Consider the following 22,535-nt stretch of genomic DNA (forward strand, 5'->3'; position numbering starts at 1 on the left):
GATCTCTTAGTTTATGTTTCAAATCCTGAAGAATCCATTCATAGTTTATTGAAATTATTAAATGAATTTGGAAAGTTTTCGGGATATAAATTAAACCTTCATAAAAGTCAATTATTTCCTCTAAATGATTCTGCTTCTATATATGATGACATTCCTTTTAAAGTTATGGACTCCTTTAAATATTTATGTATTATCATCACTAAAAATCACAGAGACCTTTATAGAGCTAACTTGGCTTCTTTAGTGGATTTTATGAAGCAATTATTTTGTAGATGGAATCCATTTACACCTTCATTAGCTAGCCAAATTCATGCAGTTAAAATGATGATTTTACCAAAATTTTTATGTACTTCAAAATATTCCTATTTTTTTAACTAAGAAATTTGTTGATCAGGTTGATTCTATTATTTCATCTTTTGTTTGGAAAATATCATTTACAAAAATTAAAAAAGGATGGAGGTCCTGCTCTGCCCAATTTAAGAATGTACTATTGGGCTGTTAATATACTTTATATGTGTCCCTGGCTATATTGGGTTGATAAAAATGAACGACCACCTTTGGCTGATTTGGAATTGAAAGCTGTGAAACAATTTTACTTAACCTCGTTATTAGGAGCTTCTTCACCTGTACAACTGGCCAGAATTTCTAATCTAAATGTATATCCTATGATTAAGCAAGTTGTTACGAATTTGGTACCAGTTTCGTAATTTTTTTAATCTCAAAAAATTTAACCTTCTTGGTTTAATTTATCGAAATTATTTATTTAAACCCTCATTAAGTGATCCTACCTTTTTTCTTTGGAGGAATAAAGGAGTCTATTTCTTCATGGATCTGTTCCAAGAAGGCCAATTGATGTCTTTTCAGAAATTAGTAACTAAATACTCTCTCTCGTGAACACGAGGAATTCTGCAGATGCTGGAAATTCAAGCAACACACATCAAAGTTGCTGGTGACCACAGCAGGCCAGGCAGCATCTCTAGGAAGAGGTACAGTCGACGTCTCGGCCCGAAACGTCGACTGTACCTCTTCCTAGGGATGCTGCCTGGCCTGCTGCATTCACCAGCAACTTTGGTGTGTGTTACTCTCTCTTGTACTCACATTTCTTGCAATATCTTCAGGTCAGACATTTCTTACAAGAATATTTAAGTAATTTTCCATATATACAGGATTCTGACCTGGTAGACATTATTTTAAAAATGAATCCTTTAGTGAAAGGTTTTATTGGGAAAATTTATAATTTACTGTTACAACAGTATAATTATCCTTCACTTAAGATTAAGCAAGATTGGGAAAGAGAGCTTAACATGACCTTGATAACAGAGGATTGGTTGCGAATTTTGAAGTTGGTTAATTCTTCTTCAATTTGTACCAGTCACTCTTTAATTCAATTTAAAATTGTACATTGTTACTATTTGACAAAGGAGAGACTGTCTAAAATGTTTCCTAATGTTGATAGTTAGTGTGATAGATGTAAACCCGAGACAGCTACATCGACACATATGTTTTGGTTGTGTTCTGTATTGAAACAGTTTTGGAAATCTATTTTCCCTACAATTTCTAAAGCTTTAAAAATTAATTTACAACCTAATAAATTCACAGTTTTGTTCAGTATAATCCATCAATATATTCATGGTATTTCTATATCAGACCAACCCGTAATTGCATTTGTTACATTATTGGCCAGAAGGGCTACTTTATTGAAATGAAAAGATGCCTCTGCTCCCACTTTGATACAATGGTTCCCTCAGGTGATGCTACGTCTTAGCTTGGAGAAAATCAGAAGTTGAACTTTTGATCCTCGATTTGACTTTGAGAAAAGGTGGGGTTCTTTTGCCTGCTTCAATCATCTGATTTGAGTTAATTAAGATGGTTTCCTTCTGATTCTTGTTTAAATAGATTTGAGTTAGATTAGAGATTGATGTTTTTCTTTTATGGAAGCTTGTATGGCGTATAGCTCCGGGGTTGTGCTCCCAATGAGTTTTTTTTCTTTTCGTTTATTTTCGTTAGCAGGGGGGTTTTTTTTGTTTTAGTTAGTAGGGGCTCTTTTTTCTTTCTTTTTTCCAAAAAACATTCTCAACACTTATTATTGATATATTGTTTAGCTTTGTTAATCAGCTATTTGGTAATTTAATTTCTTATTGTACATATTGACATGTTGACTTGATTACTTTAATGTTTTTTTTCATTGATCTTCAATAATAATTAATAAAAAAGAGTTAAAAATGAAAATCGAAGTAAACTGCAGAGAGCTGTAAAATTAGTCAGCTCCATCATGGGTACTAGCCTGCATAGTATCCAAGACATCTTTAAGGAACGCTGCCTCAGAAAGGCAGTATCCATCATTAAGGATTCCCACCACCCAGAACATGCTCTCTTCTCATTGCTACCATCAGGAAGGAGGTACAGAAGCCTGAATGCACACAATCATTCAGGAACAAAATTCAAAGTTCAAAGTAAAATTTACTATCAGAGTTAATATATGCCATCACATACTATAAGACATAAGAGCACAAATAGGCCATTTGGCCCATCGAGTTTGTTCCACCATTCAGTCATGGCTGATCCTTTTCTTCCCCCTCCTCAGCCCTACTTCCCGGCCTTCTTCCCGTAATCATAAATGCTGTGTCCAATCACGAACCTATCAAGCTCTGCCTTAAATACACCCAACAACCTGGCCTCCCCAGCTACCCGCGGTAACAAATTCCACAACTTCACCGCCCTCTGGCTCAAGAAATTTCTCTGCAGCACTGTTTTAAATGGACCCCCCTCTATCCTGAGCCTATGCCCTCTTGTCCTAGAGTCCCCCACCATGGGAAACATCCTTTCCACATCCACTCTGTCTAGGCCTTTCAACATTCCAAAGGTTTCAATGAGATCCCCCTCATCCTTCTAAATGCCAGCAAGTACAGACCCAGAGCCATCAAACTTTCCTTGTAAAATAACACTTTTATTCCCAGAATCATCCTTGTGAACCTCCTCTGAACCCTCTCCAATGCCAGGACATCATTTCTTAGATGAGGAGCCCCAAACTGTTCACAGTACTCAAGGTGAGTCCTCAGCACCACATCTTGCTTTTGTATTCTAGACCTCTTGAAATGTATACTAACATTGCATTTGCCTTCCTCACCACCAACTGAAACCTGCAAGTTAACCTTTATGGTGCTCTGCACAGACTCCCAAGTTCCTTTGCATCTCAGATTTTTGAATTTTCTAGCTTGCTTTCATATTTCAACTTTTCCCTCCTAATGATTCTTTTAGTTTCCCTCTGTAGGTTTTTAAAAAGCTTTCCAATCCTCTGTCTACTTGCTAATTTTGCTTTGCTGTATGCAATCCCTCTTGCTTTTACATTAGCTTTGACCTCCCTTGTCAGCCACCGTTGTACTATATTGGCATTTGAGTATTTCTTTGTTTTTGAAATTCATCTATCCTGCACCTTCTTCATTTTTCCCAAAAACTCACGCCAATGCTGCTCTGCTGACATCCCTGCCAGCAGCTCCTTCCAATTTACTTTGGCCAACTCCTCTTTCATACCACTGTAATTTTCTTTACTCAACTGCTACGTCAGACTTCACTTTCTCCCTATCAAATTTCAAGTTGAACTCTATCATATTGTGATCACTGTCGCTTCAGGGTTCTTTTACCTTAAGCTCCCTAATCACTTCCGGTTAATTACATAACACCCAAACCAGTATAGCTGATCTCCTAGTAGGCTCAATGACAAACTGCTCTAAAAAGCCATCTTGTAGACATTCAACAAACTCACTCTCAAGATCCATTACCAACTTGATTCTCCCAATCGACCTGCATGTTGAAATTTCCCATGACTATCGTAACATTGCCCTTTTGACATGCCTTTTCTATTTCTTGTTGTAATCTGTGGTCCACATCCCAGCTACTGTTGGGAGGCTTGTACATAACTGCCATGAGGGTCATTTTGCCGTAGCAGTTTCTTAGCTCAACCTACAAGGATTCAACGTCTTCTGATCCTATGTTACATCTTTCTATTGATTTGATGCCATTCTTTACCAGCAGAGCCACGCCATCCCCTCTGCCTACCTTCCTATCCCTCCAATACAATGTGTAACTTTGGCTATTCTGCTCCCTTTAACCACAGTTCAGTGATGTCCACATCATACCTGACAATTTGTAATACTGCAACTGGATCATCCACCTAAATTCTTATACTCCGTGCATTGAGGTACAACACTTTGAGTACTGTATTTGCTACCCTTCTTGATTCTGCATCCCTAATGCACTGGTACTCACTCTGCTAGCTACAATTTTGTCCTATCATCTGCCTGCCCTATCTTAAGTCTGACAGCAATCTTTGCTTTTTTACCATCCTTCTTATCCTGAGTCCCTTCACTCCAGTTCCACCCCCCCCCCGGCAGATTAGATAAAACCCTCCCCAACAGCTCTAGCAAATTTGCCCGTGAGAATATCGGTCCCCCTTGGGTTCAAGTGCAACCCATCACTTTCCACAGGTCATACCTCCCCCAGGAGATCCCAATGATCCAAGAACCTGAAGCCCTGCCCCACTGCACCAGCATCTCAGCCACACATTATTCTGCCAAATTATCCCTTCTCTACCCTTATCTACCTTTAGCATGTCGCTGGCTACCTTTCTGCCTGGCTCTCTAAATTCTCTTTTCAGGACCTCTTTGCTTTTCCTTCCTATATCATTGGTACCAATATGTACCAAGATATCTGGCTGCCCTCCCTCCCCCTCCAAAACGTTGTGGACGCGATCTGAGACATCTCTGGCCCTGGCACCTGGGAGGCAACATACCATTCGGGTATCCCATACACGTCCACAGAATCTCCTGTCTGTTCCACTGACTATTGACTCCCTTATCACTACCACACCCCTTTTCTCCCTCCTTCCCTTCTGTGTCACAGACCCATGCTCAGTACCAGTAACCTGCTGTGGCATTCCCCTAGGAGGTCATACCCCACAACAGTATACTTACTTTTGAGGGGAATAGCCACAGGGGTGCTCTGCACTAACTGCCTATTTACATTTCCATTTCTGCTGACAATCACCCAGCTACTCACCTCCTGCAACTTAGGGGTGACTACTTCTCTGTAACTCTGATCAGTTATCTCCCCACTCCACTGTACAAGCTGAAGGACATTCAGCTGCTGCTCCAGATACTTAACACAGTCTCACCAATTTCCAGTATGGAGAACACACAACAGCCATTTACTACACTAGATACAACGAGAGAGAAAAAAGGGAACCTTAACAGAAGCTTACCCAGAGCCAATGCCTCTTTGAGCCAAAGCCTGACACTCCTACCCTCACCACTGGCCTACTCTGCCCCAACAATGGCCATCCCTTTTGTACTTTTAAACTGCGAGAAACCTTGCTGCTGTGGCCTGTTCCTGCCACTGATTGTGCCACCAGAATGACCCTGAATGCCACGAAGCTCCCCCTTTAAACAAGCGTTGCTGACCTGTGACAAACCGCATCGCTGTGGCCTGCTCCTGCCGCTGATTGGGCCACCGGAATACAACCTGAGATTCTCTTTCTGTGAGCATACTTAGCAAATCTATAGAACAGTAACTGTGAACAGGGTCAATGGACAACAAACTGCGCAAGTGCAGATATGAATAAATAGCAATAAATAATAAGCATGAAATAAGAAGATAAAAGAGTCCTTAAATGAGTGTGGTTACCTCCTTTCGTTCAAAAGCCTGATAGTTGAGGAGTAGTAGCTGTTCCTGAACCTGGTGGTATAACAGCATTTTCCCCTCTGTCATCCGATTCCTGAATGGACATTGAACCCATGAACACTACCGCACTACTTATTAAAATTTCTGTTTTTGCATTACTTATTTAATTTAACTATTTAATATACATACAGTACCTATAAAAACTATTCACCCCCCCCCTGGAAGTTTTCATGTTTTAGTTTTACAACATTGAATCATAGTGGATTTAATCTGGCTTTCTTGACACTGATCAACAGAGAAAGACACCTTTGTGTCAAAGTGAAAGCAGATTTCTACAAAGCGATCTAAATTAATTGCAAATATAAAACACAAAATAATTGATTGCATAAGTATTCACCCCCTTCAAGTCAGTATTTAGTAGATGAACCTTTGGTGGCAATAACAGGTAAAGATGGAATACAAAAGTAAGCCAGCCAATAATATTAAAGAGGATACTAAATATTTCTTCAGATACATAAAGTGTAAAAGAGAGGTGAGAGTGGATATCGGACTGCTGGAAAACAATGCTGAAATGATAGTAATAGGGGATGAACTGAATAAATGTTCTGCATGTCTTCACTGTTCATGTTGTGTAGTTGGATGTTCAGAAGGCCTTTGACAAGGTGCCACACATGAGGCTGCTTAACAAGCTACAAGCATGTGTATGACAGGAATGATTCTAGCATGAACAACATAGAAATCTACTGCACATTACAGGCTCTTTGGCCCATAATGTTGTGCCGACCATGTAACCTACTCTTGAAACTGCCTACAATTTCCCTTCTGCATAGCCCTCTATTTTTCTAAACTCCATTTATCTATCCAAGAGTCTTTCAAAAGACCCTATTGTATCCACCCCTACAACCGTCGCTGGCAGTGCATTCCACGCACCCACCACTCTGTGTGTGGAAAAACTTACCTCTGACATCCCCCTTGTACCTACTTCTAAGCAACTTAAAACTATGCCTCCTCGTGTTAGCCATTTCAGCCCTGGGAAAAAGCCTCTGGCTACCCACACGATCAATGCCTCTCGTCATCTTATACGTCTCTATCAGGTCACCTCTCATCCTCCGTCGCTACAAAGAGAAAAGGACAAGTTCACTCAACCTATTCTCATAAGGCATGCTCTCCAATCCAGGCAACATCCTTGTAAATGTTCTCTGCACTCTTTGTCTACAGTATCCACATCCCTCCTGCAATGAGGTGACCAGAACTGAACACAGTACTCCAAGTGGGGTCTAACTAAGGTTTTGTATAGCTGTAACATTACCTCACAGCTCTTAAACTCAATCCCACAGTTGATGAAGGCCAACACAACATATACCTTCTTAACAACACTGTCAACCTGCGCAGCATCTTTGAGAGTTCTATGGACACGGACCCCAAGATCTCGCTGATCCTCCACACTGCCAAGAATCTTACTATTAAAATGGTAAGTCTGATGACCATAAAGCTCAAATTTGGTTTAATCAGATCATAGAACTTTCTTCCAGCTGACTTCAGACTCCCACAAGCCTTCCGGCAAACTCTAGCTGAGATTTCATGTGAGTTTCTTTCAACAGTAGCTTTTCGTTTGCCACTCTCCCATAAAGCTGTGACTGGATGAGCACACGACCAACAGTTGTAGGTGCAGACTCTCCCATCTCAACCATAGAAGCTTGTAACTCCACCAGAGTTTTCATAGATCTCTTGGTGGCCTCCCTCACCAGTACCCCTCTTGCACGGTCACCCAGTTTTTGAGGATGGCCTGCTCTAGGCAGATTTACAGCTGTGCCATATTCTTTCCATTTCTTAATGATAGAATTAACTGTACTTCAAGAGAAATTCAGTGACTTGGAAATTTTCTTGTATCAATTTCCTGACTTGTGCTTTTTATAAACTTTTTGCGGAGTTGCTTCAAGTGTTCCTTTTGCCTTCGTGGTATGGTTTTTGTTAGGATACTGACTCACCAGCAGTTGGACCTTCCAGATACAGGTGTGTTTTTACTACAATCAATTGAAACACCTTGACTGCACACAATGATCTCCATTTAACTAATTATGTGACTTCTAAAACCAATTGGCTGCACCAGTGATGATTTGGTGTGGCATACTAAAAGAGGTAAATACTTATGCAATCAATTATTTTGTGTTTTATATTTGTAATTAATTTAAATCACTTTGTAGAGATCTGTTTTCCCTTTGAAACGCAAGTGTCTTTTTCTGTTGATCAGTGTCAAAAAAGCCAAACTAAATCCACTGAGATTCAATGTTCTAAAACAATAAAACATGAAGACTTCCAAGGGGGATGAATAGTTTTTATAGGCACTGCATATACACTTACTGTAATTGTTTTTATTTACAATATTTATCACATATTGCACTGTACTGCTGCCACGAAATTAACAAATTTCATGACATATGCCTGTGATATTAAAACTGATTCTGATTCTGAGGTCATGGTCTGCTACCATCAGTAAGGTGGTACAGGAGCCTCAGAACCCACACCACCAGGTTCAGGAACAGTTATTACCCCTCAACCACCAGGCTCTTGAACCAGAGAGGTTAACTTCAACTCAATTTCACTTACCCCAACATTGAACTTTTCCCACAACCCATGAACTCAGTTTTAAGGACTATACAACTTATATTCTTAATATTTATTGCTCATTTGTTTTTTCTTTTATTTCATATTCACACAACTCATTGTGTTTTGCACACTGGTTGCTTGTCCATTTCTGTCACATGTGGGTTTTCAATGAAGGGACTGTTCCATGTTTTATCTCAATAAAAAAAATTATGATGACATATAGGTACTTTAATAATAAGTTCTAAGGAGCCAAACTGAAACAAAGTGATGCTGCTGATGTGCCAGGAGAGGAAGTTACTGGCTTACCTTCAGGGTGTAACTCACTAGGTTGTTCCAGTGGCAGAGAGAGAACTCACGAAGTTGTGAAAACCTATGTGTAAACAAGCACATCAACACAGATCAGTTGGCAACTTCTCTCTCTGTTCCCTTCCTCTATAGCAGGAAAGGAACCCGAATTCAGAGAACCAATAACTATCTACACATTAAACTCGTTTCACCGCATGTTTCTTATTAACTTGGGTAGCACAGCAAGCTATCACTCTGCCAGACATAGGAGGAGAATTAGGCCATTCTGCCATTTATTTTCCCTTTCAATCCTGCCTTCTCCCCGTAACCTTTGATGCCTTTACTAGTTAAGTACCCATGAACCTCTGCTTTAAATATACCCAATAAGTTGGCCTCCACAGCTTATAACAGTGGGATAGAAGCTGTCCTTGAGCTTGGTGGTACGTGTTTCCAGGTTTTTGCATCTTCTGCCCAATGGGAAAGGGAAGAAGAGAGAATGTCCGGTGGGGGGTGGTCATTGATTATGCTAGCCGCTTTATCAAATCAGCAAGTCCATGGAGGGAGGCTAGTTTCCATGATGTGCCGGGCTGCATCCCAAAGACATGGAGGTTGGTGGGGTGATTGGCCGATGATTGGCGAGTGGTGGAATCTTGGGAGGGAGAATCAAAAAATGGATTGGCAAGGACTCAGTGGGCCAAACGACCTTTGCTATTGTGTCTTTTACACAATGTGGGTAGTGGGTAGTGGCTCCATATGTGCTACTACAGGGCGTGACGACCCTGAATTACATGGGTCCTGGGCTTAGCTGGCTCCAGCTGATAGTACCCGGTATGGGCCCCTATCCAGGGTAACGGATCCCATTGCCTTGTGGGTATCTTCGGGAGAAGAGAAAGCTAAGGAGTAAACCCTACACAAACCCGGAGCGGAGCCCCTAAGGCGGTTGGATGACGTATCACGTCACCTCCGGCAGCTCCTGTAGCCAAGCTTCCCATTCCTTTGGGCCACATCTGCGAGGCCGAGAGGGGGATCTTGATGTCTGGGCAGCCCAGGATCTTCATGTTCATCGCCCAGGTCTGCGCCCCGGAGATGTCACTCCGGTGCTGCTGCAAAGCAGCAAAACCAACACAGGAGGCCTTCGTGTGCAGCAGCTGCGCCAAGGACTGCTGCTCAAGAATCAGCTTATTCAGCCACAGCCGACGCTGTTCCACACCCAATAGAGTCCTAAACCGGGCGCATCCATTGTCTACTTAGACAGACGGAGCCATTACTTACTTACAGAGGTAGAATCTAGGTAAGAGGGTTGATAGGAATAAGGGGAGAATAAAACAGGTGCAGGTAAAAATTTAAAAATAGGTGCAGACCCAGTGGGCCATAGGATTATGTTTAAAATACCGTATGAATGTTTGAGGGCTCTGGGTCAGTACTCACTGGAGTTTAGAAGAATGACGGGGGAATCTAACTGAAACTTACCAAATATTGAAAGCCCTACATAGACTGGATGTGAGAGGATGTTTCCTATGGTGGGGAGTTTAGAACAGAGATGAGGGCGAATTTCTTTAGCCAGAGGGTGGTGAATCTGCATTTCCACTGACAGCTGCTGAGGCCAAGTCATCGCATAGAGTATATTAAAAGTGGAGGCTGATAGGATCTTGATCAGTAAGGATGTCAAAGGTTAAGGTGAGAAGGAAGGCGAATGCGATTGAGAGGGATGGAATGATCAGCCATGATGGAATGGCGGACCAGGCTGGATGGGCTGAATGGCCAATTCTGCTCCTGTGTCCTATGGCTTTCAGAATCAGGTTTAATATCACATATATATGTTGTGAAATATGTTCACAACACGCTGGAGGAACTCAGCAGGTCCAGCAGCATCCATGGAAACGATGAGTCGACGTTTCGGGCCGGAACCCTTCGTCAAGACTGAAGAGGGAAGGAGCAGAGGCCTATAAAGAAGATGGGGGGAGGTTGGGAAGGAGAAGGCTGTAGGTTCCAGGTAAAAAACCAGTAAGGGGAAAGATAAAGGGGTGGGGGAGGAAAGGTGAAGGAGGAATCAGGGAAAACACAATGGGTAGTAGAAGGAGGCGGAACCATGAGGGAGGTGATAGGCAGCTGGGGAGGGGGCAGAGTAGAAATAGGGATAGGGGAAGGGAGGGGGAGGGAATTACCGGAAGTTGGAGAATTCTATGTTGATACCAAGGGGCTGGGGACTACCTAGACGGTATATGAGGTGTTGCTCCTCTAATCTGAGTTTAGCCTCATCATGGCAGGTCTCCTCTACTGCCATGATGAGGTTAAACTCAGATTAGAGGAGCAACACCTCATATACCGTCTAGGTAGTCCCCAGCCCCTTGGTATCAACATAGAATTCTCCAACTTCCGGTAATTCCCTCCCCCTCCCTTCCCCTATCCCTATTTCACTCTGCCCCCTCCCCCAGCTGCCTATCACTTCCCTCATGGTTCCACCTCTTTCTACTACCTATTGTAATTTCCCATTCCTTCTTCACCTTTCCTGCCTATCCGCTCCCTGCCTCCCCTCCCCCACCCCTTTATCTTTCCCCTTACTGGTTTTTTACCTGGCACCTACCAGCCTTCTCCTTCCCACCCTCCCCCCACCTTCTTTATAGGGCCTCTGCCCCTTCCCTCTACAGTCCTGACGAAGGGTTCCGGCCCAAAACATCGACTCATCGTTTCCACAGATGCTGCCCAACCTGTTGAGTTCCTCCAGCGTGTTGTGAGTGTTGCTTTGATCTCAGCATCTTCAGATTTTGTGTTTGTGAAATATGTTGTTTTGCGGCAGCAGCACAATGCAATACATAACAAATTACAATATGAAATATATACTGTACATAAAACAAATTAAGTAATACAAAAAGGGAGCAAAGGAAAAAGAAAAAAATAGTGAGTTTGTGTTCACTGTCCATTCAGAAACTGGATGGCAGAGAAGAAGCTGTTCCTGAAACATCGAATATGTGTCTTCAGGCTCCTGTACCTCCTCCCTGATGGTAGGAATGAGAAGAAGGCATGTCCTGGGAGACGGGGGTCCTAAATGACTGATGCCGCATTGCCTTTTAAAGACATCCTCTATACCCTCGTGGGGTATGACTCGATTACTCTGCAGACTTGCAGATCTTCTCCTGAAGTTTAAGTCCATTCAGAGACAGACCATTTCATCTCTGTTCATGGTACATCAGAGCCCTCACTTATGCCCCCTGGCTGAAAATACATCAGCTCTGACAATCCCAACCAGTCCTGTCGACCCCACTAATGACAACACTGGACCCTTTCGCCTTAACAAACCTGTTCTCTGTCAGCCAGCTTAAGGTGTTCTGGATTTTTCGCTGAACCACAGGCTGCAGTTTCTTTCCAGGACTGGCCCAGCAGTGAGAGATGGTAACCCTGCGCCACAGTCTGGGGTTCTCAGCAGCTCCATTCCACAGCTGACACACTCGAGCCACTCTGTTTCAAAATGCAGGATGAGAGATCAGGTCAAAAGAACACCTCAGCCAAAAGATAGAGATCAGCTTTAACTGTCACATGTAAATCGAAATGCATTGAAACAGCCAACACAGTCCAAGGAAAAGGTGTGGCCTACAAATGTCGCACACTTCCAGTGCCAACAGAGCATGCCCATAACTTACTAACTCTAACCTGTACATCTTTGGAAGGGGGAAGGGAAGTGGAGCACCCAGAGGAAACACACAGTCACACGGAGAAAGTACAAGCTCCTTGCAGGCAGTGATGGGAACCGAATCCCGACTGCTGGCGCTGTAAAGCACTGCGCTAACCACACTACCATGCCGCGTATATCCAGTCTGTCACTCTCATTCTTGTTCTATCCAACTGTATGAAACAAAAATTTAAAATCATCATCCCATCTCCAACATCCAACCTCGAGCTCTCTCATGATCCTCCCACCTCCCAAATCCAGAATACTCCCAAGTTCACTGACAGTACAGAACACCCAAAGGGTTAATCAACTAGTATAAACCTGGAGCACCACACACCAAATGCTGGAGGAACTCAGCAGGAAACATCTATGGAAATGAACATATGTGACATTTTGGGCTAAGACCCTTCATCAGGACTGAAAAGGAAGGGGGAAGACGCCAGAATAAGAAGGTGGTAGGGAGAGAAGGGAGGACAAGCTAGAAGGTAATAGTTGAAGCCCGGTGGGTGGGAAAGGTGAAGAACTGGAGAAGCAGAAATCTGATAGGAGATGACAGTGGACCACAGGAGAAAGGGAAGGAGGAGGTGATAGGTAGGTGAGAAGAGGTAAGCGGCCAGAGTTGGGTATGGAAGAGGGAAGGGAGAGGGGAAAAGAAAAAAATATGGAAAAAAAATTACTGGAAGGAGAAATTGATGTTCATGCCATCAGGTTGGAGGCTCCAGACCTTCTCCACCCTGAGAGTGGCCTCATTGTGGCACACGTCAGAACAGGAATAGGGATAGGAATTAAAATGGTTGGTCACCAACAATTTCTGCTTTTGGCGAATGGAGTGAGGTCCCCAATGTATACTGTAGGTGAGTGGTGGAATCGAAGGGGAGCTAATGGGAGTGCAGGGAGAATGAAATAGGATTGGGTGTGGGATTGGCATCAATGGGTGTTTACTGATTAGCACAGACATTGGGACAAAATTCCTGTCCTTGTCTAAATTCTGCACTCATCACCACCCACCTCCCATGGGAACTAGTTGCCACCCCATCCTCCATTCCTGTGTCCATCCATCTCCAAATCCCACTTTCATCAGCCCTACGCTCACATGCCACTAGTCACCACACGTTCACATCAATACCTCAACACAGAACATAGAACAGTATACCACCACAGTACAGACCCTTTGGTCCACAATGTTGTGCTAAGATCAATCTAACCCTTCCCTCCCACATAATCCTCCATTTTTATGTCATCCATGTACCTAAGAGTTGAGAGTCAGAGTCATATAACACTACAGCACAGAAATGGGCCATTCAGCCCATCTAGTCCATGCCAAACTAATCTGCCTAGTCCATCGACCTGCACCCGGACTATAACCATCCATCCCCCTCCCAACCATGTACTTATCCAAATTTCTCTTAGGTGTTGAGTTTGAACCCACATCTGCCACTTGCACTGGCAGTTTGTTCCACACTTTCACCACCTTCTGTGTGAAGTTCCCCCTCACGTTCCCCTTAAACATTTCACCTTTCACCCTTAACCTCTAGTTCTAGTCTCACCCAACCTCACTGCAAACAGCCTGCTTACATTTACCCCATCTATACCACTCATAATTTTGTATACCTCTATCAAATCTCCCCTCATTCTCCTACGCTCTAGAGCGGGGGTGGCCAACCTTTTACATTCCACGCGTCAATTTTTTCACTCATGAGTTCAGATGCGCCATACAACTCTTGTACCCTCGTGCGTGAAAATATCGCATCTGAATTCATGCGTGAATAAAAATCGCATCTGAACTCGTGCGTGAAAAAAAAATCGCATCTGAACTCGTGCGTGAAAATATCGCATCTGAACTCGTGCGTGAAAATATCGCATCTGAACTCGTGCGTGAAAATATCGCATCTGAACTTGTACGTGAAAAAATTGACGCATGGAATGTCAAAGGGTTGGCCACCCCTGCTCTAGAGAATAAAGTCCTAACCTGTTTAACCTTTCCTCATAACTCAGGTCCTCAAGTCCTGGCAACATCTTTGCAAATTTTCTCTACACTCTAAACATTTCTAATGCATCTGCCTCTACTGCCACCCACATATCCATGCATCTACCACTCTCCAAGTAAAAAGCCTACCTCTGAACTACCCCGATACTTCCTTCCAATCACTTTAAAACTACGCCATTTCATATTCACCATTTTGGCCCTGAGAAAAAAATCTCTGGTTATCCACTCAATTTATGCCTCTTATCATCTTATACACCTCTATCAAGTCACCTCACTCTAAGAGAAAAGCCCTAGTTCACTCAGCCTATCCTTATAAGACATGCTTTCTAATCTAGGCAGCAACCCAGTAAATCTCCTCTGCACCCTCTCCCACCTTGGCCCCTCACCTGCAGAGAAATGGTACAGCTCCACTGGATGACACCGCGTAATGGAAGATATGAACCAACACTTCAATCGGAAGCTTTTGGCCCCACCGGTCGACCTCCTCTTCTTTCTGGCCCTTTGCTTCTGGATCTGTTGCGCTGTGCTGACCTTCAGCACGTTCGGAGCTGGTGCCCCTCATCTTCGTTTTGGGCAGAGAGGGATTCGCCGCATGGGCACTGGGCTTCTTGTTGAGCCGGCAGTTGTTCCTCTTGCCCCTTGGCTTTCTGGGCCTGGGCCTCCTCTGCACCTTGCCCTCATTGGAAATGATCAGGAGCATGTCACTGTCGGTCTCATGGACCGTGTAGTTAGTGGCATTCCACTGCGCTGTCCGCCGCATCTTCTTCGCTGGCTTGGCCGTCACCCGGCTGTGTGATCCACCCCGGCTTTCCACACTCCGTTCCCGTTTGCGAGATGCCTGCCTGGAGGTGTGGGGAGACGAAGAGCCTTCCATCAGGGTGTCCCCTCTCAGTCCTCTTCATGAAATGCTTTGGCTGGACGAGTCCTTATCCAACAGTAAAAGCACAAAGAGGAACGTCACAGTGTCACTAGAGAAAGAAAAATAAAATCATCATTTCACCGTTTGCTGACTGAAATCTCACCTGTGGCAGTGAGGTAAAATAGTACAGGTTTCCCCCACCATCCGAAGGTAGAGCGTTCTTATGAAACGGTTCGTAAGCTGGAATGTCGTAAAGCGAAGAAGCAATTACCACTTATTTATATGGGAAAAATTTGTGAGCGTTCGCAGACCCAAAAAAAACCTACCAAATCATGCCAAGTAACACATAAAACCTAAAATAACAGTAACATATAGTAAAAGCAGTAATGATATGATAAACACACAGCCTATATAAAGCAGAAATACTTTTCTACGATCATTGCTGCACTGTTCTCCGTAGCGAAAATCGGCAATCACCTCTGATCTGGGCCGACATTTACGTACCGGGTGGCACCTAATTAATTAGCTTGTTTATTTCTGCTTTTTTCTTAGAGATGTGTTGGGTCCATCCCGGCTACCACTGCATTCTCTGCGGCAATGTATCGGTCCATGGCCCGGGGGTTGGGGTGGTGGGACACTGGAGTGTCATCTCATCGTTGTCTGTATCCATCAGGCCAGGCAGGTCATCTTCTTCCTGCCTCGATGTCGAAGGTCGAGGTTTGTTGTCTGCTGTGGTTGATGTGGAAGGTTTGAAAAATGACAGTATGCTTGACTGCTTAGCCTCGCACATTTTTCTATCATACAGTTCTTTGTAAGCACTCAAACCATCCTGCAAATATGCCCTAAACCTACGTATCCTTTCAAAATTAAAGTCGTACTTTTCTGCAATCATTGCAGCGAAAATCTCATGCAGTTGCTTCATTTTCAGTTCCTGGACGACTTCACTTTTGGTCCGTTCGCTACTGCATTCAGTTTCGATTGTTATCCTTTCTTCTTCCAATTGCATCAGCTCTTCATCTATCAGTTCTTGGTCATGGGATGCCAAAACCTCTTCAACATCATCTTCGTCAGCTTCCACAAGCCAAACTCACTTTGTCCTTACTTCCTTCACCACGATCGAAACACTTAATTATGTCTAGTTTTACGCTAAGTGTAACACCCTTACGAGCTCTTTTAGGCTTTTCCAATACCTTAGAACTCATCTTGCAAATGGCTGCTCACAGGCACATGTTTAAGCAATGCCGGCTAGAATGCAGTTCCGGGGGAGGAGCTTGGCTGCTTGGGGCGTGCACTGCTTTTTTCGCACGCTGCCTTTTTTCGTAACAGTGAAAACACCTTGTGTTAGCGAAAACAGGTAACTAATGTAGGTCTTTCGTGACAGCGAGGTTTCGTAAAGCGAACATTCGAAAAGCGGGGGACACCTGTATATAGAACGGCCCTTCGGCCCACAGTATATGTTGCAGTGGGTGTCCATGTTACTTGATCATCAAAAGCCACTCCCCCATGGCTTCATTGGAGTTTAAATCTAGCACACTGAAAGCAACCACTCTCTTTTTGCTCTTTGGGTCACTATGAGCCAAATCACAGATGGTACCACGGGAACTGGAAGTATGCTGCAGGAAGAGAGGGCCTTGTGCACAAATAGTAGTAACAGAGTATAACTTGAAGGGTTTACTGAATGTTTAGTGTGTCTTGCCCGGCAAATGGCCAGACTGGTTCAAGCCGACAGGAAGGCAACAGTAACTGAAATAACCACGCATTACAACAGTGGTGTGCTGAAGAGTGTCTCCAAACACACAACTCATTGAACCTCAAAGTGGATGTACTATAGCAACAGAAGACTACACACATACAGAAATATACTCAGTATACTTGGATGCCACAGTGGTGTAGCGGTTAGCACAAAGCTCTGGCAGCTCAGGGTGTCGGAGTTCAAAGTTCAAATCCAGCATCATCCATACGCAGTCTCTGTATGTCCCACATATGGAATGTGTGGGTTTTCCCCAAGTGTCCTTCCTCAGTCCAAAGACATACTGGGTAGGTTAAATGGTCATTGTAAATTGCCAAGTGATTAGTTTCGGGTTCAATTGGGATTGTGGGAGTTAATGAGGTGGTGTGGCTTGAAGGGCCCATTCCACACCATCAGCAAAAGAGCTCCCAACCACTAAAGAATTTACTGGATACGCTAGAAACAACGGGTGCTGGAACCTGGAGCAACAAACAATCTGCTGGAGGAACTTAGCAGGTCAAGCAGCATCCGAGTGGGGGGAGGGGTGGTGAGGAATTGGTGATGTCTCGACCCAATTCCTCACCAATCCCCTAGCCACAGATACCGTTCAACCAACTGAACTTCTCCAGCAGACTGCGGCATGCCACTGTGGTAACACGTGATTATTTGAGTTACTATTGCCTCACAGTCAGTTTGAACCAGTCTAGCCGTTCTCCTCTGACCTCTATCATTAACAAGGCATTTTCACTTACAGAACTGCCGTTCAACTGCATGCTTTTTGGTTTTTCAGACCATTCTCTATAAACTCTGGAGAATGTTGTGTGTGAAAATCCCAGGAGATCAACAGTTTCTGAGTTACTCAAACCACCCCGTCTGGCACCAACAATCATTCCATGGTCAAAGTCACTTAGATCACATTTCTTTCCCATTCTGATGTTCGGTCTGAACAACAACTGAACCTCTTAACCATGTCTGCGCACTTTCATTCATTGAGTTGTTGCCACATGATTGGCCAATTAGATATTAGCATTAACATGCAGGTGTACAGGTGTACTTATGGCACAAAGAAATAAGATGTTGGTGAAGCCTAATTTGGAGTATTGTGTGCAGTTCTGGTCACCTACCTACAGGGAAGATATCAACAAGATTGAAAGAATGCGGGGAAAATTTACATGGATGTTGCTGGGACTTGAGCACCTGAGTTATAAGGAAAGATTGAATAGGTTACAGCTTTATTTCCAACAGTGTAAGAGAATGAAAGGAGATTTGATAGAAGTATACAAAATTATGAGGGATTATAGATAGGGTATATGCAAGCAGGCTTTGTCCAAGGTTAGATGAGACTACAACTAGAGGTCATGGGTTAAGAGTAAAAGGTGAAATGTTTAAAGGAAACCTGAGGAGGAACTAATTCACTTAGAGGATACAGAGAGTGTGGAACTAGCTGAACAAGATTGGAAAAGGCTGTATAAAGTGGTAAACTCAGCCAGCTCTATCAAGAGTACTACCTCACTACTACTTATTTCAGTTTAACTATTTAATATACATATGTACTCACTGTAACTGTTTTTGTTACATTTATCACATATAACATTGTACTACTACCGTAAAATTAACGAATTTCACGACATGTGCTGGTGATATTAAACCTGATTCTGAATTCTGATTCAAAAGGTGATGCCTCAGAAAGGCAGCATCCATGATTAAGGACTCCCAGCACCCAGGACGTGCCCTCTTCCCCAATGCCATCGCACTTCTGAATAGGCAATGAACTACCTCACTACTTTTCTGTCTTTCTTTGCAATGTATTGCAATGCACTGCTGCAGTAAGACAACATATGCCAGTGACATTAAACCTGATTCAAGAAGAAGTGGAGAGTGAGAGGGTCACGGGTGAATGAAGTGATATGGGGGGGGTGAGAGGTCACGGGTCGACGACTCCCAGCTGGGCCGAAGTCGGAAGCAGTAACCATGGCAACAAAGCCTTGACTTTACAGGCACCGCCCACTTCTCTAAGACTACCGCCGCCGCGCTCCTCCTCCTCCGCTGCCGTCCGAACCTCACCCTCCGACCGCCGTCCCTCTCATCCCGCACTCACTCCGCTCATTCCCTCAGACGCCGCCATACTTCCCGCCGCAAGCCGCCTCTCACTCTAACCTGATAGGCTCTAGGATCCGCCCACACCTCAAGCCAATTGGCTCTGTCCACCACAGCTCCACGAAGGGGGAACTACGGTCCTGCACATCTATTGGTCCAACGCTCACGTCAATCACAAGACGCCGGCGCCGCTCGCAATCAAGTGGGGTTGACACCTGCGACGCCTCTTCGAACAGTAATCTTGAAAAGGGGAGGGGACAAGCGACTTCCTTTTTAAACTGGCAGATTTTTAATTTTGAAGATGCTTTTAAAAAATATGTGTTATTTTCAATTTGCGTTACATGCGTGACACAAAGCAAAACTCTGACGTTTATTTTTTTATTGCACTGCTCATTTGCATAAACTGCCACTGCAAGAGGCATTTTTTTAATCATCTCGGCTGTAAATTATTAAAACTTTACTATTTAATTTATTGTTTCATTGTACTTAATAGCTCTTTAGAGGTTTGGTAAACGGATTCTTAGCTGTTCTAAATTTGTAATAGCAACATCCAGTTCTCATTATTGGGGGGGGGGGCATCAAATGAGAATCTCCCAGTTCGTTTATTGTCATAAACACACATACCCAAGGTATAAATACCATGACAAATAGCTTTTTGCAGCAGCAGCAGCAGCACGCTGATTACAAACATAAATGTTGCATGAAATTATGGAATCCCTCCAACAGTCTCTTTGAACCCTTAGCATCAGGCAGGAGGTACAGTAGCATTGGACAAGGACCGTAAGGGATGGGAAACAGCTTCTTCCTCCTAGCCATGAGACTACTGAACTCTCTGCCACATCACATATAAATAAAAAGCAAGTAACATTATACTGTTCACTTTTTGAATTGCATATACACATGCCTTATTGTTTGTTAATTTATTTGTGGTTATAGAGCTTTATGTGTGAATGATATGTATGGTGTACAGTTCGGTCTGGAGGAATGTTGTTTCGTTTGTCAGTATACAGGTGTACAGTTGAATAACAATAAATTGAAATTGAACTTAAATTTGAATTATGATATTATGGATCTGGTGCTCCCAACAAAGTGATACAATTATGAAGAAGAGTTGCAGGGGAATGGGAACCAGAGTGCCAGAACAGATAGTGGAGAGGTTGGGGAGACAGATGTTGATAATACATCAGACTAAGTCAGGAATCAAAAGGTTGAGCATGGTGCAACTACAGTCCTAAGCCACACATACTTCAATGCAAGAAGTACCGTAGGGAAGGCAGATGAGCTCAGTGCATGGATCAACATCTGGAATTATGACATTGTGGCCATTAGTGAGACTTCGTTACTTGTAGGACAGGACTGATGGCTCAATATTCTGGGGTTCAGTTGTTTCAGATGCGACAGACAGGAGGGATTAAAGGGGGAGTGGTAGCAGTACTAGCCAGGGGAAGTGTCACGGCAGTGCTGGAGAACTTGTCCAGTGAGGTGTTAAGGGTGGAAGTGAGAAATAAGACAAGTATAGTCATAGTCATACTTTATTAATCCCGGGGGAAATTGGTTATGACCATGTTAATAGGCTATATTACAGACCACCCAACAGTCCGAGGGATTTAGAAGAACAGATTTGTAAAGAGGTCACAGACTGTTGCAAGAATAATAAGGTTGTTATATTAGGTGATTTTAACTTTCCGCATATTGACTGGGACTCCCATACTGTAAAAGCACTAACTGGATAGAGTTCGTCATATGTGCTCAGGAAAGTTTCCCTCATCAGTGCGTAGAAGTCCGGAGAGTGTGAGATACTTGATCTGCTATTAGGGAATGACAGGGAGTTTATGTAGGGGAATGCTTTGCATCTAATGATCACAATGCCATTAGTTTCAAAACAAATAAGGGAAAAAATAGGTCTGGTCCGCAGGTGAGATTCTAAATTGGACAAAGGACAATTTTGATGCTGTCAGGAAGGATCTGGCAAATGTGGATTGGGACAGGCTGTTTTCTGGCAAAGGTGTACTTGGTGAGAGGGAGGCCTTCAAAAGTGAAAACTTAAGACCACAAAACTTGTATGCGCCTGTCAGAATAAAACAGGTGTAGGTAACCTTGGTTTTCAAAAGATATTGAGGCCCTGGTTAAGAGAAAAAAGGGAGGTGCATTGCAGGTGTAGGCAAGTAGGAACAAATGAGGTGTTTATGGAGCACAAAAAGTACAAGAGAACACTTAAGAAAGAAATCGGGAAAGTAATTCCTGATGAGGTTTCCCCCAGCAGACAAGGTGAAGGAGAATCTAAGGGTTTCTACAGTTATGTCAAGAGCAAAAGGATTGCAAAGGACAAAACTGGTCCTCTGAAAGACCAGAGTGGTAATCCATGCATGGAGCCCAAAGAGATGGGGAGATCATAAATTAATTTTTTGCATCTGTATTTACTCAGGAGTTGGACACCCAAGTGAGGCAAAGCGGCACCAGCTGCGTGGAGTCTATAGAGGAGGAAGTGTTTTCAGGCAAATTAGGGTGGATAAATCCCCAGGGCCTGACAAGATCTTCCCTCAGAACCTGCGGGAGGCAAGTGCAGAAATTACCAGGAGAGATATAGATAGATAGATAGATATACTTTATTGATCCCGAGGGAAATTTGGTTTCGTTACAGCCGCACCAACCAAGAATAGAGCATAAATATAGCAATACAAAAACCACCAACAATCAAACAACAAAATGCAAACTATGCCAGATGGAAATAAGTCCAGGACCAGCCTATTGGCTCAGGGTGTCTGACCCTCCACAGGAGGAGCTGCAAAGTTCGATGGCCCCTGGCAGGAACAACCTCCCGTGACGCCCAGTGTTGTATCTGGGTGGAATATGGCCGGAGTCCAATAGCAAAAAGTTCAATATCTGGTCTACAAACACGTTCCTCGATTGTAATATGACCCAGATTGCACCATCTGTTGTTAACCAGAACAGTAAGCACCCAACTCCTTTACGCTTACCACTCTCAGTGCACTTCCAATCAGCCCAAACGGTCTGGAAGCCGTCCATGGAAAAGTTTTGATTGGGTATTTAAATCATCCTGAGTGACAGGTGTGGATCTGTCAGAGGATTGGAGGATAGCCAATGTTGTTCCATAGTTTAAGAAAAGCTCTAAAATTTAACTGACATCAGTTGTGAGAAAGTTATTGGAAGTCATTCTAGGGGACAAGATATATGACTATTTGGATAGACGTGGACTGATTAAGGATAGTCGGCATGGCTTCGTGCATGGCAGTTCATATCTAACCAATCTTACAGAGTTTTTCAAGGAAGTTGCCAGGAAATTAGATGACAGCAAGGCAGTGGATGTTGTCTACATGGAATTTAGTACCAGATACTTGACAAGTTCCCACATGGGTGGCTGGTCAAGAAGGTTCAGTCGCTGGGCATTCAAGATGAGGTAGTAAATTGGATTAGACATAGGCTGATCAGACCCCAGCTTGTGTGCAGATGGCTAGCTACCATGGCTCCCCTCTTTTGAGCCACAGCCATGTTGAGGCCCTCTCTACCGCATCGGTGGTACTGCGGATGGCTCTCCTCTTCCTCTCTCCCTCAACGCCCAAAATGCTGAATGCGGCAGAGAGGGCCTCAAGATGGCTGTGGCTCAAAA

General features: G+C 43.6%; 1 protein-coding gene across 2 annotated transcripts in view; it reads right to left on the reverse strand.

The window, feature by feature from the left end:
- The window catches only part of fbxl6 (F-box and leucine-rich repeat protein 6), a 50,957-nt gene extending 31,997 nt beyond the window's left edge, over positions 1–18,960 (reverse strand). The window contains exons 1-4 of one of the 2 annotated variants that reach the window (XM_072254252.1): positions 18,909–18,960; positions 14,609–15,190; positions 11,866–12,024; positions 8,590–8,653 (exon numbers count right to left, since the gene is read on the reverse strand). In XM_072254252.1, coding sequence (XP_072110353.1) covers positions 8,590–8,653; positions 11,866–12,024; positions 14,609–15,096 — 711 coding nt within the window. In that variant the 5' untranslated portion in view covers positions 15,097–15,190; positions 18,909–18,960. Of the gene's footprint in view, positions 1–8,589; positions 8,654–11,865; positions 12,025–14,608; positions 15,191–18,874 lie in introns of both variants that reach the window. The other variant, XM_072254251.1, reaches the window with a different exon arrangement.
- Positions 18,961–22,535: the final 3,575 nt, after the last annotated feature.

This window comes from Mobula birostris, chromosome 3 (genome assembly GCF_030028105.1).
Source record: "Mobula birostris isolate sMobBir1 chromosome 3, sMobBir1.hap1, whole genome shotgun sequence".
Lineage (NCBI taxonomy): Eukaryota > Metazoa > Chordata > Chondrichthyes > Myliobatiformes > Myliobatidae > Mobula > Mobula birostris.